The following is a 19,151-nucleotide window of genomic DNA, read 5'->3' on the forward strand; positions in this document are numbered from 1 at the left end:
TTTATTCCTTTATTTCAAGCCCTGCAATTAACATCCAAGTTTCAGATTCAGATTTTGATACATGCGACCTTCTTTATGTACATTTAATATGAACATTGGTGGAGAGAATAAATGCATTGCCTAAAACTACATTACAGTACTTTCTGTGCATATGACAAATACCTTTGCGAAGTCATCATCGTACCATATTCCTGATCTTTTGCACGCATTAGTTTTTTTTTTTTTTTTTTTTATCTCTTTCCAGTGCAGAGCTGACTAATGCTGCTAACCTGACACTCCCACTAAAGTGTATGTATAAAAAGAGGACGCTGAGGTGGTGACTTCATCCAAAGGGCAGACCTTCTCAGGAATCTCCAAGACTCGCTGAAAGGTAAGAGAGGTGCTTCAGGTCATATTCAAGCGTTTATTGGACTGCTTAACAAGGGTTAATTATTTCATACGTTTTGTGATCAAAATAGAAAGATTTACTAGAACAACAATTTCTTTCCCCTAGCAATGCCTGAGGGCTTGACTAATAACTGGAATAGCCATTCTAATCCCATAACATTGTTAGGGAATGTCAACTTTATTCAGTAGCTACTCCAGTAAATAGGGCAGGCCATAGATACGAACTCGTCCGCTCAGCGCACTTACTTAACGTATTTATCAATAAAAAGGCATAGTGAGACTGAGAGTCATCTGTGATCAGACTATAAACCTGTAAGTTAACATGAACAGTCATCTGATAGAAAGCTTAGTTTTAGCAGGCCAGCTGTTTGAATAAACAGAATAATTCCCCCTTCTGCACTACGAGGTCACAGAGGAGAGACGGAGCTGTCCACGCCCTGCAGGTGCTGATTCTCCCTCAGACGAGTCAGTGTTTATGTGTTTATCAGATATTGTCATGCCGGTTCATCGGAAGCGTTTCCTTTGGATCTACAAAGATATAATGGCTTCTTTTCTTTTGTTTGATGTTATCTAAATTTTCTGACGGTAGTTTATAGAAGGTAGAAGAGGAGGGAAGTGCTTTTTTGCGACACTCACCTCAGTGTTAAGGAGAGCTTGGAAATAAGTCGTACATCGCATGTAGGAGATAAGACTGTATTACGTTACTGGTCTTAAATCTGGAGTCTGTCGTTTTGTTTATGTGAAAATATGACTGTCTCAGGTTGCTATAGTTACTCCTACGGCTAACGGCTGCTTTGCATTTGGAACGGTGTAATGATTTTTTTTTTTGACAGGAACTACTTGTGAAGTTCGAGTGGTGTCCATATATCAGAAGTTAATGGACACCATATGTTGTTATTATATCCTATCTAGTGCCGTCATTGTTGTTTTCAGTATTGTAAAAGATATCTAAATAATGATAATCCTCTCCCTGGCAGGACGCCTGCTGTGCTGTTAAAATGGTGAAGTACGAAGTGACTGTATTTACTGGCAGTTTAGTTAACTCTGGCACTCTTAACAACGTCTACATTAAGCTGCTGGGGGAGGATGGAGAGAGTCATCACAGCTGGCTCATTGACATCAGAGGAGCTTTAGCTTTCAGCACTGGAGCGGTAAGTCTGAAATACTCCTCTCTTTGATTAACACCTGGAGGGGCGACTGTGGCTCAGTGGGTAGAGTCGGTCATCCTTCCTTTAACTGGAAGGTCAGGGGTTTGATTTCCAGCATAGTCACATGTCAGTGTGCCCTTGGGCAAGACTGGGGTTAAGACTGGATACTGCTTTACATACCAACCTTCACCATCAGTGCTCAAGCTCTAATTCATTTACTGTACAAGCATGACCTCTAAACATGGCCTTATTAAGGCACATAAGAATGAAAGTGCTCTGAAAGTTAGCCACCAAGTAACATTTTCCAAAACGCATCCATTATGCCATGTTTTATTTGACCTCCTTTCCTGTTCAGAATTTATTTGCTGATTACTTCATATTAAAATGGGCTTATTAAATTCATATCTTGCATTGAAGTTTTGCTGTCTTTTCTCCAGGTGTCCACGTTTACCGTGTCCACCCCTGATTCCATTGGAAAGCTTCTCCTGATAGAGCTGGACAAACAGCCTCTCCCATTTTTCCCTCAAGATTCCTGGTACCCCTCCAAGGTAAAAGTGAAATCCCCTGAAGGACACATCTACAGCTTTCCCATCTACCGCTGGATCAATGATGGCGAGGTGCATCGTTTCAGAGAGGGAACAGGTGTGTGGACGTGTTTTTCTTACATCCTAAGCTTCTTCTCAACTTTGAATAGTTCCACAAGCTAAATAGATGCCATCACACTGAATGAATCTTGTTGTGTTGTTCCTTTCAGCTCTGAGAGTCTATGAGGACACCCATCCTCTCGGCAAGTACGATCGTCTGCGGGAGCTGCAGAAGCGAGGAGAAGATTACGGGTGAAAGTTACTTTTTAGCTCATACCTGAGCATGTAGCCACACTAGCATCTGAATGTTGCTCACTATTCTTTGCCTTTTTGTTCAGCTGGGCGGTGTATGCAGAGGGGATGCCACACTGCATCAAGGCACAAAATACTCTCTCTCTGCCTTTAGAAGTCCGCTTCTCCTTCACCAAGAACACCGAGTTTTTATTCACTGCAGTTGGAGGGTGAAGGCCTCAAGTTCTATCAGATATTGATCTTTTAATAAAACTGTGTTCCTACCTTCTTTCCCGTGTCAAAGTTCACTCTAAAGTTGTGTTTTACTTTTATTCCCCAGACTGGCTGAGCTGAAACTGGAAGGACTGGCTGACTGCACAGAGAGGTGGACTGATATCGAAGCTGTTCACCGGGTGTTCTGCTGCAAACACACCAGGATATCAGGTACCTTATCATCATAATGCTTACTTGATTCCACAAATGAAATATTGCATTTATCTGTATTCATTCCAGTCTCACAAAGTATGCCATTATACATCTGCTGAGGTTGTCATAATATTTGATACTCCTTACTTTTACTCTGTTTTTGGAATGATACAATCCCCAGATGTTAATGATTTAAAGTAGTTTTTAAATCAGTATGTTTTAAACTAATTGAAGTTCTGATTGCATTAATATCAGTGTTTAAAATTATAACAATTTTATAGTTTCACATATACAATTAGCCTTGGCTGTAACCTCAACAATCCTCCATAGCAAGCTGTGGACAAGCTTCATTATTATTATTATTGTTGTTGTTGTTGTTGTTGTTGTTAGCGAATATATATAAATAGATAAGTAAGTAAATAAATATATTAACTAAAAAGAGAGATTCAAATGGTACTTAAATAATAACAATAAAAATAATAATAAGTATGACAATGATAATATCATCATTATTATAATTGATGTTGATAATAATTTTGATAATAAGAAGAGGAAGTGGAAGAATTGTTATTATTAATAACAATGATAACCCTTTTTAAATTCCATTTTTGCAACTTAAAGCTAATTTTTTGCCACTTTAAACACTTTTTTTTTGACACGTTTTAAACTTTTTTCACCATTTTTACTCCCCACTTTCATTGGGCCAACTTTTTGCCACTTAAACCCTATTTTTGGCCCCTTTTAATCCCTTTTCACCTCTTATAACCAAATCTTCCTCTTTTTTTACTGCTTTTTTTTGCCATTTTTACCACCCATTTTTTGTCATTTGAAGCCATTTTTTTGCCACTTTCAGCCATTTTTTGCCACTTTGAACCCAATTTTCACCACTTTGAATTGTTCTTTTTACCAATTCTGGCTTTTATTGCGTTTTTTTCCTTTAATGTTTCTTCATTTGCTTCTATTTGATTCTCTGATATCCAGACAATTGTGCACATGGTGGTTTAGCTATGAAGTCTAAGATTACTTTCCAAATGGTTTAGTCAATGCGCCCACTCACATTGTCAAAATCATTTTAATAAAATGGCTTTACATTTGAAAATGTTACAATATACTACAGCATAATTAAATAATTTTTTAAAAATTGTTGGTTTGATATTATTCAATGTAAAATTTGGTTTTCACAGCTTAACTTTACAATGCACCATGATTTCCCCGGCATCTATGGTTCTCAAACTGTCTGGGCCTCAGAAGGCTCTCCCCTTTCTCCCCCCTTATGGGTGGCCTTGTTAAGAATAGCCCTTATAAGGTGATAGTACCACAGGAATTGTTCTTCTCCCTTAATCTCTCTGAATAAGTATGGTCTATTCTGATAAAACAACTACCATTTTGATATTGTTTCACATTTCCCTATGATTTGAATTCTTCAGTCACTGTTGAGCAACAAACCTTGAAAGAAATTTTTTTTGGTCAACAGTGTGACTCTCAGCTGTTTTCATTTCTGCTCCTGTCCTAGAATATGTCCACAGACATTGGAAAGAGGATGCTTTTTTCGGCTATCAGTTTCTAAATGGTGTGAATCCCACGCTGATCCGACGATGCTCAGTCCTCCCTGACAACTTTCCTGTGTCTGAAAGTCTGATCTACCTCCCTGGTCAGTCTACCTTGGATGATGAACTGGAGGTGAATGTCGTGACTTAAGTGATCTTAGTGTTAGAGTCATTTATTTCCACACTGCCTGCTCAGTAACATAAATCTTCTTCTTACGATTCTTTCAAACAGAATGGCAACATCTACCTGTGTGACTACAAGCTCCTGGATGGAGTGGAAACAAACACCGTCAACGGGAAGCAGCAGTACTTGACGGCTCCCCTCGTCCTGCTCCACAAAACACCTGATGACAAGCTGATGCCCATTGCTATTCAGGTGAAAATCAGTCATAAATGACTAATAGTATATATAAAGTACTGAATCAGACCATTCAAACATTAGACAGGGGCATCTGCTTGGTTTTAAGTATAATAGATACATGGGATTGCATGCTTTCTTGAAAGCAGAACAGTCCTGAAGATTAAACAAACAATGCCTTATTTTTCTCTCCTGCAGCTGAAGCAGACTCCAGCAGAGGACAATCCCATCTTTTATCCTTCAGACAGTGAATACGACTGGTTGATGGCCAAGATTTTTGTGAGAAGTGCCGATTTCAACTACCATGAACTCGACATTCACCTGTTGCGCACTCATCTTCTGGCTGAAGTGTTTGCCGTGTCTCTGCTGCGCAATTTGCCCATGGTGCACCCGCTGTACAAGGTACATTTAAGTATTAAACACCACTAAACGGCAATAAATCACTGAGTCTTTGCATCGGTGTTACTAAAATATTCTGATCTGTCCCTCAGCTCCTCATCCCTCACACTCGCTACACCCTGCAGATCAACCTCATGGCTCGAAACCTGCTTATCTCTGAGACTGGTGCTTTCACACTGGTAGGGCAGACTCACAGCAGAGCACTTCATTAGTTCTGTTTTTAATGTGCATCAATCATCTCTTACAATATTCCATATGTTGACTGGTCTCTAGTATACAGCTAGTGGTGGGCAGGGTGTTCTCACAATCCTGAATAGATCGATGGCCTCAATGACCTACAGCTCCCTCTGCATACCAGACGACATCGCTGAGCGTGGGGTGGGCAGCGTGCCCAACTACTACTACAGAGATGACGGACTCAGGCTCTGGGATATCATCCACAGGTACAATTAGAATCCATTCTGAATACAGTTTAGGACTTTATCATACTGCAGCAAATCTATGGGGATTTTTTCATGTGGAGTTGACATGGCATGCAAAATTTCTCCCAGGCAGACAATTAACAAGACAGGAAGTCTGCTTAAACCCAGGATTTGCTTTGCCTTGCATTTTCACAGCTGTTTGGAAGAAGTCAATCAATCAGCTAAATCATCTGCATTGATCAGTTTTAATGAGTAATGGGGAAATAGTTTACTTTCTGACAAGGCTATAAAAGATGTAAATCTTTAGGTATCTCCTAATTCAATCTGGTTCTGATCCTGTGGGGTCAAGATTCAGTTCAGAATCAATTTTTGATTCAAATTGATACCCTATTCCCAACACATTCCCTATTTCTAATGAAGTGGTGATCATTTCTGCTCCAGTCTGCTGTGCAGACTGTTCTGACTGAGGCAGCGTCTCACAGTAGTGGTCTGCAAATGGGGCTTTAGCGACGTGTTGTGTTACTGCCGCCGTTATCTCGGGGTATTTTAACGAATACCCCGTGAGTTCAACCTCTTCCTTTTCAAAGTTGAACGACAGCTCAGCGCTGCAGATCCAGCACTGTTTCCTGTTGTCTGTCTCAAAACGCAGCTAACTCACCGCTAACTCGCTACGCTGATCTGTTTACCTTCCTCTCCCTTGCTTCTCTCACCACTGATACAAAAATGCGCATGTGTGGAGTAGTTTTCTGGATGGGTGGGGGACAGAGAGAGCTCTCTGCTGTGAGAGATTCATGCATCTCTGCAATGGGAGAAGCGAAACTCCAGCAAGAAATGCACACTGACTACTCAAAACTTCCACATAATTTATACTCCATGTACGTGATATAGTCATTTTATACACCGTTCATGGCAAAAGCCACGATACATCGAGTATACTCGATATATCTCCCAGCCCTATGCTGTCTTCTGCATTTGTGAGAGGTAGAGTTAAACTGTTAAGGAACATAGTAATATTTATTTTTTGATGTGTGAATATGTGCATGGACATGAATTTGCATGTAAACTATGTAGAAGTGTTTATGAATGCTTGTGCAACCAATGTTTGTATGGATAAAAATCATCCATTTGTTTACTTAGAAATATCAATGCCAGCAAGCTGTATTTTATGATATATTCCAACTACAAAATGAACAAATGTATTTCAATAAAATTCTCCATTTTCTCCCAGCTTTGTGCAGGGAATCCTCAGCTACTACTACAAGAATGATGCTGAGGTGGAGAAGGACTCTGAACTGCAGAAATGGATTTCAGACATTTTTGTAGAGGGATTCCTTTCCAACGCAGCGACAGGTGGGCTTTAAAGAACAACAGCCTTCTTACTTACAACATTTGTACCCTCATACAGTTTAAGTAAACAGTCTGAAGTAATGAAGTTTGATTTCTGTGACACTCAGGAATTCCTCAGAACTTCACCACCGTGGCTGAGTTGGTCAAGTTTGTTACAATGGTGATCTTCGTCAGCTCGGTACAGCATGCAGCTGTGAATTCTGGCCAGGTGAGTTAATTTATGATTGCAATGTTTGGTTGATTACGATATGATTGCACTATTCTCTCAAACAGAGAGAGAAGTATTCTTGAGTAGATGTGTACTTGAGTCCTAATATGCACATATAATCACTTGTCATTTCTGGTGGGGAATAAAAGTGCTGCATTAATATATGGAAATGTAAACTATCATCAGTAAAAATTCCAATATAGACAATATATAGCCTTTGAGGAACAATATGATTGTCAGCAGATGTTAGGCTAGAAAATGAAATGATTTAAGGGACGTATTTCATACACTGTTAAGGATTTACACTTGTCTTTTTGTATAAAGATGCTCAACAGATAACCTTGTTGGTTAAACAAATAAGGCAACAGATGATTGTCTTTTTACATATCTTGGTCTGCTAGATGGTCTGTGACTCTGCCCCCTCTCACAGTGATGCTTTGAGCCAAATGTCAGAAATGCTAACATACCTGTACTCACAATGATGATGCTAAGATGATGAATTTGAGCATGTGAAAATGTTTTGCTGTGACAGTGATAAGCACTCATAATTGCTCATCTATCATTCATTCCTTCTTTACAGTATGACTATGGTGGCTGGATGCCCAACGCTCCTACCACTCTTCAGCTTCCTCCCCCAACCACGAAAGGGACAACAAGCGAGGCCACCATGCTGCAGACGCTCCCTGACATCAACGCAACGGTTCATGGGATGGCCGTGTTATGGCTGCTCAGCAGGAAATCCTCTGACTTCGTAAGTGCTCACAACATGATTGAAAAATTACTTTAATTATTTTTCATTCAGGAACACTCTTACATTTAGCCATTTTATTACAAAATGGATATACAGTTTTACTTAGCTGCTTGTCTTACCCTTAGCGGAAAGGGTTAGACAAGCAGCATGCTTTGACTTTCCATGGAACAAATAGCTAGAAAACCCCCACATGGATAGATACATTTATGACAATGCGTAATGAAAACATTAAAATTTGTTCAGCAGCAATTAATACATAGTAGCATGAAATTGAATATGAAGGTGCAACGTGCTTAATGCTATAAAGGAGGAGGCTGGGGTGGAGGAGATGAAGCTTTGGCAGCAGCATTAATGCAAGCAGAGATAAGAGAGAAGTACTTCCCATTTAATGGACCGCTCTGTTGAGAAGCGGCCGTGATTGGCTGTGGAAGCTGGGAGGTGATAACTGGGATCAGCTGGCAGTCAGATGATCCCAGCTGAGCGAATGACTTCTGTGACCTGCATGACCTAACGCTGAGCTTCAGTTCTAAAAAATAATCACTGTGTAGGACAGTGGAATTGAGCGCACACTCAACGTGCATGTTCACATACAAAGTCTAGTTATTAGAAATAGTTTAAAGTCAAAGTGAGGAAAACTGATTTTTAATGTTATTGTTGATGTTATCAGGTCCCATTAGGCCACTACCCAGAGGAGCATTTCTGTGAGGAGATTCCCTGCAAGCTGATCGAGGATTTTCAAGGAAAGCTTGAAGTGCAAAGTCTGACCATCAAAGTCAGAAACAAGAGTCTGGAAGTCCCATACACATACTTGGATCCAACAGAAGAAGAAAACAGCGTCGCTATTTGAATGTGCTTGTGCCAGCACTATTGTCAAATTCAACTTCATGTTGCCAAAAGTTAAACAAGGAGAAACTGATGCTTCAGCTGAAAGAAACTATACTGTTATTATTTAATTAGTTAATATAGAAACTTTAGATTTTCAGACAGGTGTCATGATCCGACTTTGATTAACTTTAACTGTTTAAATCCTGATCAACTCTTGACAAAAGAAGATGTTGCCTTATGATTGTAAAACTTTATAAGTGAATGATGCCTTAAGATTTACCGTCTCATGTATGAAATTTAAAGTGTGTTTTGATTAACTGTTTTATGCTTCTTAGATAAAAACATGTATTGCAGATTAAGCCTTTGATTGAACTGTTGTGTTTTTTCTTTCAAGAGCTTATTTTAGGAAACAATGTCAGATACATTACTTAGAGGTTTCTGTCATTAAAGAGAAGTACTGTAATCCTCAAGAGGTGAGGGATAGTCCAAGAATGGGGTTGTGAAAGCTACTCTTGGTAGGGAAAGACATGTTAACTAGGGATTTTCTATTTCAGTCAAAAAGGAGAACTATGAAGAGCTAAAGGTCTGTAATGGAATCTAAATAGTATGCTTGTGCATTATCAAATGTTCACCAATGATTAAATAAAACATCTACGTTCATAGCAACTTGATTGTAACCTTTTGTTCGCTTACATCACTCACTAAACTTCAGGGTTCCATGAGGAACTTTTGTGTTATTAAGATTTTGGTGCATCCTGTGGCTTGTGTCCTATACATGTATAAATAGGGTTTTCACCAAATGTTAACAAAATGTTTTTTTTTAATACTTTGCAGTTAAACATGAAATAAAGCAAATACAACAGGGTGCAAGTTTCAAAAATTATATTTTACGACATATACAGAAGTGGTCACTCATTAGGTTTGTGGTCTTGCTTGCTTTTGTGGCTCATAAAAACTCCAAGGTGTTAATTTTAGTCGTCCATAAACAGCCAAAAAGCCTTTGTGGTAGCTTATGGCTACGCGTCTGTAATAAAGAAACTTTTTTTTTGGTCAACAGTGTGACTCTCAGCTGTTTTCATTTCTGCTCCTTTCCTAGAATATGCTCACAGACTTTGAAAAGAGCATGCTTTTTTTGGCTATCAGTTTCTAAATGCTGATCCGCTGACAGAAGGAGAGAGGAGGCACAGCTTAGTGAATGAGAAATCCTCCACTTCACAGCATCAGTCTGAGTGACCTCAAGTACTGATGATGGGATGATCAGCTGATTCACCTCACGGCTCAAACATTAAGCAGGCCCTCATTTAAAATTATTTAAAACCTTCCAGATGGCTGACTATAAAAGTGGTAAAAAAAATGTTATAACATGTTTTAAGAAAAGCATTCTTTATTTTACTTAACTGAATATCAGTGAAATTACTTTGGTTGATAAATTCAATCATTTAATCATAAATCATGTAATATTCTCATCTATGTAGCCTACAAATCTGTGTTATTATGTCTGATAAATGAGGCTGTCTTTCACATTCTTGTAATCTGATCAATAATCCATCACAGAGCAGCATTTTGGCGTCATTAATGTAGGAACGCAGCCTCAGTTGTTCACATCAGATCATTATTGACACTCCAGACCAGTAGGTGGCGGTACTGCAGTTTGGAACATACCCCGCTAAAGGCGGAAGTAAAGTAACATATACAGCGCTGGTAGTGAACACACGTGGGTACACACAAGTTTGTGAAAGTAATGCGGTAGAGTTTTCTAATGAAACATGTCTAAAAGGCAGAGAACAGTGTCGGAAGAAAATGTCGCTGCTGATGCGGGACACGCAGAGGAGGAGGTTCCGGAGACAAGAAGGACCCGCAGCGGCCGTAAAGTGCGCACTCCAGCCGCACTGCTAGACTCAGAAGTCCCAGCGAGGACCCCAACCCGGAGGACGAGGAGGTCTGTCATCCAGCAGCTACCGGCGGTGGATGAGAAAAACGCTGAGGCAGAAGCGCGGAGACCCGAGACTGTGGTCGAGGAGGAGCTCAGTATGTCTGTCGAGCCGGTCCCGTGTGCTGTGCCAGAGCCGGCGGAGCCGCTCACAGAGGCGGCTGTGGACTCACCCACGAACGGCGTCAGTAGCAATGGAGACGTTCATGTCTCCTCGTCTGCACCAGCAGAAACGGCACCCAAAGCTTCCAGAAGCATCCCGGAGAAGAAGCCTCGTTTGGGTTCAGGTGGAGAACAGAAAAAGGTGATACCTCTGGGGAAACCCAAGTCAGGGAGAGTGTGGAAGGACCGCAACAAGCAGAGGTGAGCTACCGTGGATGTAGACACCTGCATCTGATAAAATTGATTCCTTTGCATGTCTGGACCCCTCTTGAATGTTTACATACCTCTTTAACCCCCTGGTACCCTTGTGCTCATTTTACGCGCTTAACATTTTTCGATAATTTTCGCTGAGTTCATGCAGATGGCAGGAATGATGGTAAGATTGTGTCTTTTTGTTTGATTGTTATTTCCAGCTCATCTCCTACAGCAAGCCTAAAATACACTGTGTACAAGCAATTGTTACACTTTGGACCTTTAGCGCATAAAATGCGCTCCTCATATTGTCGCTATTAAAAAATGATATATTTATATTTCATTCTACTTTCATGGAGCTCTTTTTTCAGCAACATCTGACCAAAATATTGATATCATATATTTGAATTTTAAACGATTTTACCCACTTAAATGCCAGATATTTGTCATGATGGCACCATGTTTTCAGATGGAAAAACAGAAAATATTAAGTATTTACAATATACCACATGCAAAGTTTTTTTTTTTTTTTAATGATTATTATTACAGCCTGGGATATGTCAACGATTAGCAGCAACATTGATTTTCATGCATTGTTATTTTTTATGCAGTGACAAATACTCCCTCTTGGGACCTTTAGCACATATGGCAAGATGTTTCCAAGATGAATGTGGATGTTGTGATGGAGTCTGATGACAGCTAGCAAGAGGAATCAGACTTGGAAGACACAAATACTGCAGAAGAGGATATGTACCTGTGTCTGAATCCCCTTCTGAGAGCTCAGATGCATCAAAGCGACAAATATCTGGCATTTAAAGGGTCAAATCTTTTAAAATGCAAGAATATTTTATATCAATATTGAGGTTGGACGTAGCTGAATAAAATGAGCTCCATAAAAGCAGAATGAAATATAAATGTATAATTTTTTTAATAGCGACAATATGAGGACTGCATTTTATGAGCTCAAGGTCCTAAGTGTAGCATATATTCGAACAGTCCCAGAGGGTTAAACTCAGATTTTTATATATTTTAATAGCTACACAGTACCCACTGACATTGATTTAACAGCTTTATTTACTGCTTTCCAGATGACAAAACATCTGGCACCTTAATGGATGAATGGATATTTATGACAGCAAATGAATTTTGACTTTTGATTATATCTTGATTAGCTGACATAAATAAAACAATATGGCCGTTCCAGATGCTCTGTGGTTTTATTATTAATGTTGTATGGTACTGCTATATCGACTTAAAAAAATCTTAATATTTACTTGCTTTAAGATTGTGTACCAACCATAAAGCTCGTTTTCATGTAACCAACAGCCCTTTGTATATTTTTGATCATGCTCATCTTAAGGTTGTAATCAGAATTTTAAAAACACAGATCTGAATGTTGCATGCTTCGATTAGTATCTTCTTTAAGAAAAGTACACATTCTCATGTGAGTCCATTCACACCCCGCAGTGTAAAGATATTAATCTACACTTAGTACCCTATAATGACAAAGTAAAATCAGAATTTTAGACATTTTTGCATATTTATTAAAAATAAAACACTGAAATATCACTTTGACATGAGTATACAGACCCCTTGTAAAAACTCTTGAAATTTAGCCAAAGTTCCTCCCATTTTTCTGGATTTTTCATGAGATGCCTCTACATCTTTGTTGGTGTCCACCTGTGAGAAATTAAGTTGATTAGACATGATTTGGAAAGAAACACATCTGTTTAGATGTGGGGATGGCAGTTCTGCTGCTCTGAAGGTTTTCAAGAGTACCATGGCCTCCATGACTGGCAGATGGAAGTGCAACCAGGACTCTTCCAAGAGCTGGTCGCCAGGCCAAACTGAGCAATCAGGGAGAGGGGACTTTCTAAGAGAGGTGACCAGGATCCCAATGGTCATTCTGGCTGAGCTCTAGAGGTCTTGTGTGGAGATGGAACAAAGCTCCAGAGGGACAACCATCAATGCAGCCCCTCCATTGATCAGGGCTTATGGCAGCTAGGTGTCTCCTCAGTGCAAAACACATGAAGGCCCATTTGCTTTCATTTGGAGTTTTTTGCAACTCCAATCAAGCTTTCATACATTAGAAGTTATATTTTCAAATGTATAATATTTTGGGATGCACAAATACAGAAGTTAACATCAATACTGGTTGATACTTTCTTCTTTTCATCTAACGGCTGTATTAGATAAGAGATTTTTTGACTGTGCAAGAGAAGGGACTTGTTAGATGAACTCTTAATAGTTTTCATCACCCAACATGAGAGAAAATGTCAGCACAGTGAAAGTCTCACACTGCAAGAAGTGATGAAAAAGGTGCGCAGATGGCCCAGTGGTTCCATCGTATCCCGTGTATGCCGGTAGCTGGGATCAGGTCCGGCCTGCAGCTCCTTTCCTGTGCTTCTCTTTCTCACTCACTTATTACTGTTTCTGACTCTATCCACTGTGATCCTCGCTAAAATAAAGGCATAAAAATACAAAAAATATATCTCAAACATGATGATAAAAATATTGGCCCGTGTCAACATCAGTGCTGGCTCTGATATTCACATTTGGTGCATCTCTAATCTTGGGTGACTTAAAACAAATCAAGTTGTCTAAAGCCTTTTCATGGTTGTCAATTTTGGATGTTTTGAGCTGATGAAAAAGTTTGGTTTGTTTCCCTAATTAAAATGGATTTTTTTTTTGCCAGATGGAAACCTGCTGAGGCCATACTCACCTAATGAAATTATCTGAATACACCCACATATTCTTAACTAATTACTCTCATTCCTACTCCACTCAGTCCTAACCAGGTATAGGCATGACCTTCTTGTGTTTTCAAATAAACTTTTTTTTTTGTTCTTGTTAATCCCACCCATCTGTGTTTTTATTTTTCTATTTTTATTTATGTATTTATTATGTATTTATTTTATAATTAATTTTGCTTAATGTTTTTTTTTTCTTTCTTTTCTTGATTTTTGTTCATCTGGTTGTCTTTATGAATAACATTGTTTTGTTTAAACAGTGTGTTTGCAGTTGAAATATGTTCGGATTTGCTATTGATGAAATCTGACTGATACCATTTGTCAATTGCAAACCATACGGATACAGCTGTCAGAATTTTAAAATGGAAAAAGTTAGAACATTGTGTACATAAATGTACCAGTTTTTTACTTTAAAATAAAAAATATGTTTAAAAAAAAATGGATTCTTTTGAAATGTGGATATGGTGGTCTACAAAAGGAACAAAATCAAAGTTTTAAAGCATAATGTATGTTGATATTTTTTGAATGAAAGACACTGTGAGAATGAGTCTTATATCAACAATTAACCTTCTGTTTGTGATTTTTTAGGTTCTCTGCCCTGGTCAGAGATAAACAGCTGTGCTCTTCATGGGAAAAGAAAATGCAGGCTAAGCGAGAAAAAGATTTGGTGAAACAGTACACATTACAGCTCAAGGAGGAGAAAGCCAGACAGAAAGAAGTAAGTGAAAGTGATGTAATGTGTTTACCTTTTTGATAATTAAACTATTCACACCCGTAGTTTGTTAATGATTTTTTGGCTTTGTAGGAAAAGAGGAAAAGGAGAGAGGACAATTTGAAACGACGTGCTGAGAATGAACGCAAAGCAGAGATTGTTCAAGTGGTACGTTGAACTTTTCACACAAAAACATTCAACAGACTTCAGCCAAATAAGGCCAGCACAGAACATCACACTTAGTGCTATTTCCAACCTTCACATGCTGTCTGCAGAGAACAGAAAATACTCTATTCAGTTGTGTATAAACATTCAATGATCTGGGGTGGTGCAGTGAGACACACGTGTCATGGAGGATCAGCTGTGCTCCATTACAGTTTTAAAGTGTCAGGGTCAATAGCAGGAAACTTTCCACTTAAACTGAACCACTTCATGGCAGCTGCTCAGCAGCATATATCTCACGAGACATTTTTCATCTCAGCGCAAAATCTTGTGATGTGTTCGTCTCACGAGATCTCGTCACACCCCTTTAAAACATGCATATGCATGAGTGCAAACAGCACAAGTGCAGTAGCTAAAAAAGTTTTCTTGTGTGCATTAGCTGTAACTAACAGTTTCTGTGCTTGTCTGCTGCAGTGTGCACACACAATTTCTGTTTGCAACTTCCCAGGCCACAGAAATCCAAAAAAGTATTTGTTCATACTGCTTAAATGCTTAGTGCTTACATTTATTTGAGAGTAGCTGAAGGCAAGCTAGAGCTTCATCTGAAAGCAGAGAACGGTGCGTTGGGAATTCTGGGTGTTCTAAGAGCTCTGGATCATTGGGCTCAGCGTAGTTATAGGAGACAGTCTTTTTGCAACCAAGTGACTCTTCATTTGGTACAGTTTCGGCTTTTTTGTGTTTTAAACAACAAAAATGAATGAAAGTAAACAGATGCGATGAAAGAGAACCAGTACATTAACAAAAAACTTGTGCTTTCAGTCAATTAAATAAATCTCTTGTTGATTATAGACTTTCTGATTAACTGGTAGATGTAAAGATAATAGTAACAAAATAATCAAAGCATGCTTCTGAATGGCATCAAAACTTTCCACTAGCTTTTGAAATGGAAGAAGTGAGGGCAGATTGTCCACTTAATAGTCAATCTAGGATGCTGCTAAACTGTAGAGGATAGATTTTATCCGTAAAATTATAACCTTTAAGAGCACAGACATTTTTTTATTTGTTCCAATTGAAGTTGCAAAGCTACTTTAGCCGTTTGTGTGATTTTATCAGTGTGAATAATTAGCATACTTTTTCACCCCTGTGATTAATTAATTTAAATTAATCTAAAATTTTGTCAGCACTACAAATACATCTCTACAGCGCCTAACTTGTTGTATTAAATTGTCATATCAGGCTAACATGTACCCAAAAGGTTTTATGAAGTGACAAACATATTTTTTGTTAACATGAGGGAAAAACAGGTGAATTGCAATTGGACTCGCATACAACCACAGGCTCCATAAGAAGACACATCCTGTTACAATTATAAAAAAATTAGAGTTTTTCAATGGAAAAATATAAAGTAGTCATTTTTTATATTAATATAGACATTTAAATGCAAAAGTTCTCTTGTAGCTCTACAGTGAAATAAGCATCGTCACACATCAGAGTTGCACTCAGTCTTTTGAGTTTAGATATTGATTAATTCATCTTCTCTTTTCTCATTCGTGCCACAGATCAAGAACACAGCCAAGATTAAGCGGATGAAGAAGAAACAACTCAGAAAAATCGAGAAGCGAGACACGCTGACTCTGCTGCAGAAGTCACAGACGAAGAATGCAAATGCCAAAGGGCAGAAGAGTAAAAAGTTTGACAAAGATCAGAACCAAAAGACTGTGAGATAATATAATGCCGCCTGTTCAGTACTTTGCCTCATTGTCTTTTTCTGTCTACATTGATGTATGGCATTTAAAAAAGCTTGGTGTGGTATTTTCAGATTAACTACAGAAACTTTGTAAGCAGACAGGTATTACTAGGTATTACTACCTTAGGTAGCATAAAAATCTGATAAAGCTGCTCTATTTAAATTCTGTAGTCTCTTTTATAAACATCAGCTGTCACGTGTCATCTGTTTGTGTGAGGTAAATGTTTCACAACCAATCAAAGGACCATCGCATCTCTTCCAAAGTCAATAAAGAACCATCAGTCATATAAAACAGACACTTTAAAGTGGATGGATATAAAGTGGGATCAAAAATGATTTATTGACTTTTCTTTTCAGCCTTCTCTTTGTCTGAAGTGATGACGGGAGACGTATTTATGTGAGAATGTGATCATGTTAAAGTGTTGCTGTTGGATTACAAGTTCTTTTCTGTTTATTTGTATTCTTATTAGATGTTACCTTCCTTGACAACAGGGCCCTTTGGTATCCATACTAACATAAGTTGCCTGATTACATTTAAAAAAAAACATATTTGCTAGGGTTGAAATTATATGTTAATCTAAATACTGTGTGTGGTTCTAGCAGCTGATACCAGCCTCCTTTTGGAGGTCTTCCAGGCCTGTCCAACTAGGAGGGGACCCCAGGTTAGACTTAGAACTCAGTGGAGGGATTATTCATCTCTTCTAGCATGGACATACCCCAGTATCCCCAAGGAGTTGGAAAATGTCACAGGGAGTGAATTCTGTCATTTTCTTTAGTCTGCTGCCTCTGTGACCCAGCGTGGACAAGCAGAAGAAATTGAACGGAGATTTCAGTGTCATCAATCATTTTTTCCTCACCTTTAATGTTTGACCTGAGTTGAACAATGAGGGAGTATTCTGGGTGGGACTGTAATGTCTCAGACATGTTTATTTTGTGACACGTGGAACACGAGGCTGAAGTCATGGGACCAGCTCACTCCTGAGGCTACGTGTTCACAGATTTTTATTTACAGTCTAGAAAAGGTTTACAAAGACTATAGATTTAGGTGTGATCATTAAAAGATTTTTTTAATAAAACCATCCCACTAACAAAATAAATACAAGCATTATCACTTTATAGAGATACAACATTAACTAAAGTTCAAACTAAGCTGGCGAGAGAGTGGAAAGCAGACATGAGTGATTTCCCTGACTTTGACTCTTTTATAAGGTTTCTTTTTATTATAGTGTTATGGCAAAAAAGTGAAAGTGACAAAGATATGCATGAACAAGAAACACAGGACAATAACAAACCAAACTATACATTTCTTAAGTATGACTGAGAAGTAAAAAATACTACCAAAAACTCTAGCATTAAAAGTGTTAGGATGAAATGTAACACTAAATAGAAATAAGTGCAACACTGAACCAAAGGTGACTAAACAAAATAATGATATTGATAAAGGTATGAAAAATTAAATCAAACAAATTCTTACAAAGACTATAACATTTCGAACAAAAGACAAAACAGGTACGTTGGTAATATGTAGGAGTGTGTGGTAGTTCCTGCCTCTTTTTCTATTTGACCACATTTTCACATTAAACCCATTTTTGCCAGTTTTTGCTAATTGTTGCTACGTTAATCATTTACATGACTTTAGCCATCCATTTTTGCCAGTTATAACCCATTTGCCACTCATTAATAACTTTTCACCATTTTTCAGCAAATTTTGGCGATTGCAAGTCTTCTATTCAACTTTTAACCTAATTTTGCTGCTTTTTGTCTATTTTTGCCTGTTTTAACCAATTGTGCCACTTTCTAACCACTTTTTAAAACTTTTTCTGTCCTTTTTTGCCATATTTTCCTTTCTTAACTCAAATCTGCTGCTTTAACATTTTTCTGCCTCTTTTAATCAAATTTTGCTACTTTTGCCCTAATTTAGCCACACGCTAACCACTTTTCACCACTTATTTCCACCAAATTTTGCCACTTTTTAACTGTTTCTCATCATTTTACCTCCCATGCCATGCCCTTTTTTCAACTTTAACCAAATATTGCCACTTTTAACCAAATTTTGCCGCACCGTAACCACTTTTCACCACTTATTTCTTCCATTTTTTCCACCTATGACTCTTTTTGTCACTTTTTAACTGCTTTTCACCATGTTTACCACTTATTTTTGCCACCTTTAACCCAATTTTGCCACATTTAACCTCTTTTATGCCACTCTTTAACCACTTCTCACCACTTATTTCTGGCAACTTTCGCCGCTTTTAACCATTATTTCCATTTTTCACCTGTATTTTGCAATTAAAATTTTTTCAGTGTGCTTATTCACATTGTTAACACTTCACTAGATCATAAAATTGACTTTCCTGACCTCCATGAGCCCTCCAATTGGTTGGGCCCAAAAAGCCTTTTTCCTTTATCCCCCCTTGGCCTTGGTGGTTCATTAGAAGTGTCACGTAACCTCTTATACATTTCATGATTACAAGAAGAGCAGTTTGATGCTTCTAAGACTTCAGCATAGGTAAACTAAAAAGATCTTTTAGTGTACAGTTTTATTCTTAACTTGAATAAATGCTGGTATTTAACGTGCTTTATTACTCATCTAGTACAGCATGGTACATCAGGAAATGCATCTTGAGCTGACTTCAGTCATAAACAATGCATTGTGTGTTCACCAGAAATAGCAGAGTAAACATTTGCACACACTGACACCTTACTTTTTCCTCACTTGTTGTCTCATACCACTAGCCTTACATGAAACAAGCATTGTTCAAGAGTTACCCACACAGAATATGAACAGATACGTCAAAATTGTCATAAACACACTGTCGTCTTTGTGTCGCCTCCATCTGTTCGTCATCAGACTGTTTGCTTT

The 19,151-nt window shown here is 38.3% G+C and overlaps 2 protein-coding genes across 2 annotated transcripts; both read left to right on the forward strand.

Moving 5' to 3' along the window:
• Nucleotides 1-340: 340 nt before the first annotated feature.
• LOC121508638 (polyunsaturated fatty acid lipoxygenase ALOX15B-like) lies at nucleotides 341-9,187 on the forward strand. The gene is made up of 15 exons (XM_041785626.1): nucleotides 341-370; nucleotides 1,365-1,538; nucleotides 1,973-2,177; nucleotides 2,290-2,371; nucleotides 2,458-2,580; nucleotides 2,691-2,794; nucleotides 4,290-4,456; nucleotides 4,556-4,699; nucleotides 4,880-5,083; nucleotides 5,173-5,259; nucleotides 5,354-5,523; nucleotides 6,731-6,852; nucleotides 6,957-7,057; nucleotides 7,638-7,808; nucleotides 8,476-9,187. The coding sequence occupies exons 2-15, from the start codon at nucleotides 1,386-1,388 to the stop codon at nucleotides 8,653-8,655; spliced, it is 2,013 nt and encodes a 670-aa protein (XP_041641560.1). The 5' UTR covers nucleotides 341-370; nucleotides 1,365-1,385; the 3' UTR covers nucleotides 8,656-9,187.
• Nucleotides 9,188-9,529: 342 nt separating this feature from the next.
• ccdc86 (coiled-coil domain containing 86) lies at nucleotides 9,530-16,624 on the forward strand. Its single transcript, XM_041784405.1, has 4 exons — nucleotides 9,530-10,926; nucleotides 14,256-14,385; nucleotides 14,473-14,547; nucleotides 16,101-16,624. Exons 1-4 carry the CDS (start codon nucleotides 10,400-10,402, stop codon nucleotides 16,266-16,268), a joined length of 900 nt encoding a protein of 299 aa, XP_041640339.1. The 5' UTR covers nucleotides 9,530-10,399; the 3' UTR covers nucleotides 16,269-16,624.
• The last annotated feature ends 2,527 nt before the right edge of the window (nucleotides 16,625-19,151 follow it).

The sequence above is a fragment of the Cheilinus undulatus genome, linkage group 4, assembly GCF_018320785.1.
Source record: "Cheilinus undulatus linkage group 4, ASM1832078v1, whole genome shotgun sequence".
NCBI lineage: Eukaryota > Metazoa > Chordata > Actinopteri > Labriformes > Labridae > Cheilinus > Cheilinus undulatus.